The sequence below is a fragment of the Aplysia californica genome, unplaced genomic scaffold (genome assembly GCF_000002075.1).
Source record: "Aplysia californica isolate F4 #8 unplaced genomic scaffold, AplCal3.0 scaffold01078, whole genome shotgun sequence".
Taxonomy (NCBI): Eukaryota; Metazoa; Mollusca; class Gastropoda; order Aplysiida; family Aplysiidae; genus Aplysia; species Aplysia californica.
Genome location: NW_004798348.1, coordinates 29976 through 33859, shown reverse-complemented (window position 1 = coordinate 33859; position 3884 = coordinate 29976). Strand labels below are relative to the sequence as shown.

General features: G+C 46.2%; 1 protein-coding gene across 1 annotated transcript in view; it reads right to left on the bottom strand.

The window, feature by feature from the left end:
* Positions 1–278: 278 nt before the first annotated feature.
* Positions 279–3884, bottom strand: part of LOC101846850 (zinc finger protein 431) — an 11284-nt gene continuing 7678 nt past the window's right edge. The window contains exon 2 of the mRNA XM_005111572.3: positions 279–2673. Within this exon, the coding sequence (XP_005111629.1) occupies positions 401–2673 (2273 nt within the window). The 3' untranslated portion in view covers positions 279–400. The remainder of the gene's footprint in view (positions 2674–3884) is intronic.

Sequence of the window (3884 nt, the reverse complement as noted above, 5' to 3'; positions counted from 1 at the left end):
TATATATTATAAAACAAGCCATTCGTGTGGTTTAGTGAAGGTTTTACGGCACTTTCAAATAGGTCATTCAAGTGCCAAACATTAGAGATGTTACAAGAGAGTAGCCAACAAAGAAAAGGAGAAGGAGAGATTTAACAACGACAGATATTTGTTTTAGTAAGAGTTTTAGCACTTGCAACACAATAAAGTCATATATAAGTGCCGAAGATTAGAGGTGTTACAAGCGAGTAACAGTCACAACAAAGGAGGAGGGGAGATAAAGACGATAGATGATTGATAGGAGAAAAAGATCAAACGATGTCAGAGCACCTGCCAACCACCCGCAACATGTGATAGAAAAATCAACACAGGTAACCCAGAGGAAGGGTCTCAACAGTCCGGTTCCCGCACTGCTGACATCTCACGCTTGCGCTTTTCTGCTGTGGATCAAGGCGTGCCGGCGTAAGTTTCCCGTCGAATTAAATTTGGCCAAACACACGTCACAGCTGTACGGTTTTTCCCCCGTGTGCATCATCACGTGCTGTTTCAAACTGTTCCTGGCACGGAATCTGGCGTCGCACAAGTCGCACTTGTGGGGTTTTTCCCCGGTGTGAATGAGGGTGTGTTGTTTCAGATTGCTGCTAGAACTAAACTTTGCGTCGCACACACTGCACTCGTAAGGTTTTTCTCCGGTGTGCGTAAAGGAGTGCTGTTTTAGGTGACTCGACGCGTAAAACCTCACGAGACAAATTCCACACTGGAAAGGCTTTTCTCCGGTGTGCGTTAAAGTGTGTTGCTTCAGGTGACTTGTCGACTTAAATCTGGCGTCACACAGGCCGCATTTGTGAGGATTTTCTCCCGTGTGTACTAAAATGTGCTGCTTCAAGTACTTTGAAGACTTAAATAGGGCGCTGCACAGACCACACTCGTAGGGCTTCTCTGCCGAGTGCGTCAAGGCGTGCTGATTTAGATTGCTCTTCGTGTTAAACGTTGCCTCGCACACGTCACATTTGTACGGCATCTCCCCTGTGTGACGCAGCACGTGCAGCCGCAAACTGCTCCTGGCGTTAAACCGCGCATCACACAGCTCACACCCGAACGGTTTCTCCCCGGTGTGCACCAACAGGTGCTGCTTCAGAATGTTTTTCGTCGTGAACCTCGCGTTGCACACTTCACAGTGAAACGGCTTTTCCCCCGTGTGGATGTAGTTGTGCTGTTTCAGATTACGTTTCGACACAAACCGCGAGCCACACACCTCACACTCGAACCGCTTCTCCACCGAATGTATCACGGCGTGCTGCCGTAAACTCTTCCACGTCTGAAATCTCGTGCCACAGATATGGCACGCAAACGGCTTGTCTGCCGCCAGGTCCGCCACTTCCTGTCCGTTGTCGGGGGATGGAGACCCCGCGTCATCACTGCCAATAATGCCCTCTCGCGTGTGGATCAACATGTGTTGCTTCAAGTATCTCGAAAGCTTGAATTTCGCTCTACACAGACCGCACTCAAACGGCCTGTCTGTCCTGTGCGTCAACATGTGTTCGTTCAAGTGGGCTTTGGTGCCAAAACCCCCGTCGCAGACGTCGCACTTGTACGGTTTCTCTCCCGTATGTTTCATGGTGTGCAACCTCAAACTGATCTTTGCGAGGAAGCTCGCGTTGCACAGACCGCATTTGTACGGCCGTTCTCCCGTGTGTATCATGGTGTGCTGTTTCAAGTTACCCGCATGGCTAAATTTAGCATCACAGACCTGGCATTTGTACGGCTTTTCTCCGGTGTGCACAAAAGCGTGGTGTTTCAAATTACGCTTCGACACAAATTGTGCATGGCAGATGCTGCACTGGAACGGTTTTTCTCCCGTGTGTGTAAACACGTGTTTATTGAGATTACTCCTGCTCCTGAACGTCCGGTGACACACATCACACTTGAACTTCTCCTCATCCCCGTGCGCTGACGACGTGTGCTGCTGCAGATCAGAATCGGCGTCAAATCCAACATTGCACACATCACATTTGTAGAGCTGCATTTCCGCGAGTCTATCTTTTTCCGCTGAGTCATCACTTTCTCCCGACCATACTATTTTAGGTACATTGCAGGATACTGAACTTTCTTGACAGTCCGTCTTCTGATGTCTTTTCAAATCGTCTTCCTGTTTAAATCTTGCGTCACACCAACAACATTTGTACAAATTTTCCCCACCGTGCGTTTGGGTATGCTTCTGCAAGCAATCCAAACTTTCAAAAGTTTGCTCGCAGAAATCGCATTTGATTAGCTCTACTTTAGTGTGTATCAGTGTATGATTCGTCAAATCATCTAGACTAGGATACTCCTTATCACAGAAATCACATTTGAAAAAAGATTGTTGTTGCGAGTCGTTCACTTCGGCTCCACAAGGTAGACATTTTCTCGTCAACTGTATATGTTGTGCATCATTAGATGGGGGGACATTCGTCTCTTCCACGTAGACACTGCTGTCAGCTGGACACAGACACACCTCCACAGATTCAACCTGCGATGTTCCGACACAGCCGGAATGATGTGTTAAGTTCAGTTGCTGGGACGAACTGGTCACCATAGCTGCCCCTCCCATCTCCCTTTCCTCACTGGCACTAGAAGTAGATGTCCCTGGCTTACATCCGAGTGACAGGGCCATGGATTCAGATTTCAACGTATCCTGTTGCCGAGAGAAATCACCTGTAAGAAGGAACAGAGAAAAGCTTTATATATACACATAGCAAAACTCAGGGTTTAAAAATTTTTTTAGTAGGAGTTTTACGGCGCTCGCAACTGCATAAGGTCATATGAGCATCAGAAGATTAGAGGTGTTACAAGAGAGTAACAAACGCAAAAAAAGAAGAAGGGGAGAAAGGGACGATAGAAGTTTGATAGGAAAAAAGAGCACCCGCCAACCACCCACAAAACTCAAGACACCCTGCTGGGCCCACATATGGGAAGGACTTCCGTAACGAGCGACCACCCCAACAAAACACAATAAAAACAGAGACCTGACCCCTACCCTTACCCCAAACCCTCACCCTCTATTCTACTGTTTCATAGTGGTCGTTCGTTACAGAATTCCTCCACACATATATAATTTCAGAGGCCAGTCCTACACTGTCAACAAAGATCTCGACTGATGAGTGATGTTTTAGTAAAAGTTTTAGAGCACTTGCAATACAATAAGGGCACATAAGTGCCCAATATTAAAATGCTACAAGAGGATAAACACAAAAGGGAAAACAAATCAGGATGATAGATGTTTAGTTTATGTAACAGTTTTACGGCACTTGCAACACAATAAGGTCATTTAAGTGCTGAAGAATAGATGTGTTACAAGAGAGATAAGGACGATAGACGTTTGATGAAAGTAAGTGAAAGATGGAGCAAACCATAACAGAGGACACGCAGAGCACCCACTCTGATATGTGTGTGTGTGTGTGTGGCTGTGGCTGTGGTGTGTGTGGCTGTGGTGTGTGTTGTGTGTGGTGTGTGTGTGTGTGTGTGTGTGTGTGTGTGTGTGTGTGTGTGTGTGTTTGTGTGTGCGTGTGCTTGTGTGTGTGTATACTAAACGTAGGCCTATATTTTTAAGGGTGTAAAATTATCCGGCCGTTTGAAAGAGGCAGAGCTTTTCTAGAATGAAATTGCAGTCAAAGGGAGATAACAGCTATAAAGTTTTTTTCAACGAGACGTGGACGTCTGCAAGGGGAGAACACTCCGCCTCTACTGCTAAAATCCGCAGTCTATTCGAAGACGGCTCCAACGGAAGTAGACCAACTGGGACCCCCCTGTTTTCACCCATAATTTGATATTTTGCAGCTAAATTTGAAATTTTATTGAAAATAATTGATTTGCGAGTGTTTTAGTGGCTATAAGTGTGATCTGCAGCAAATAATACGCAGTTTGAC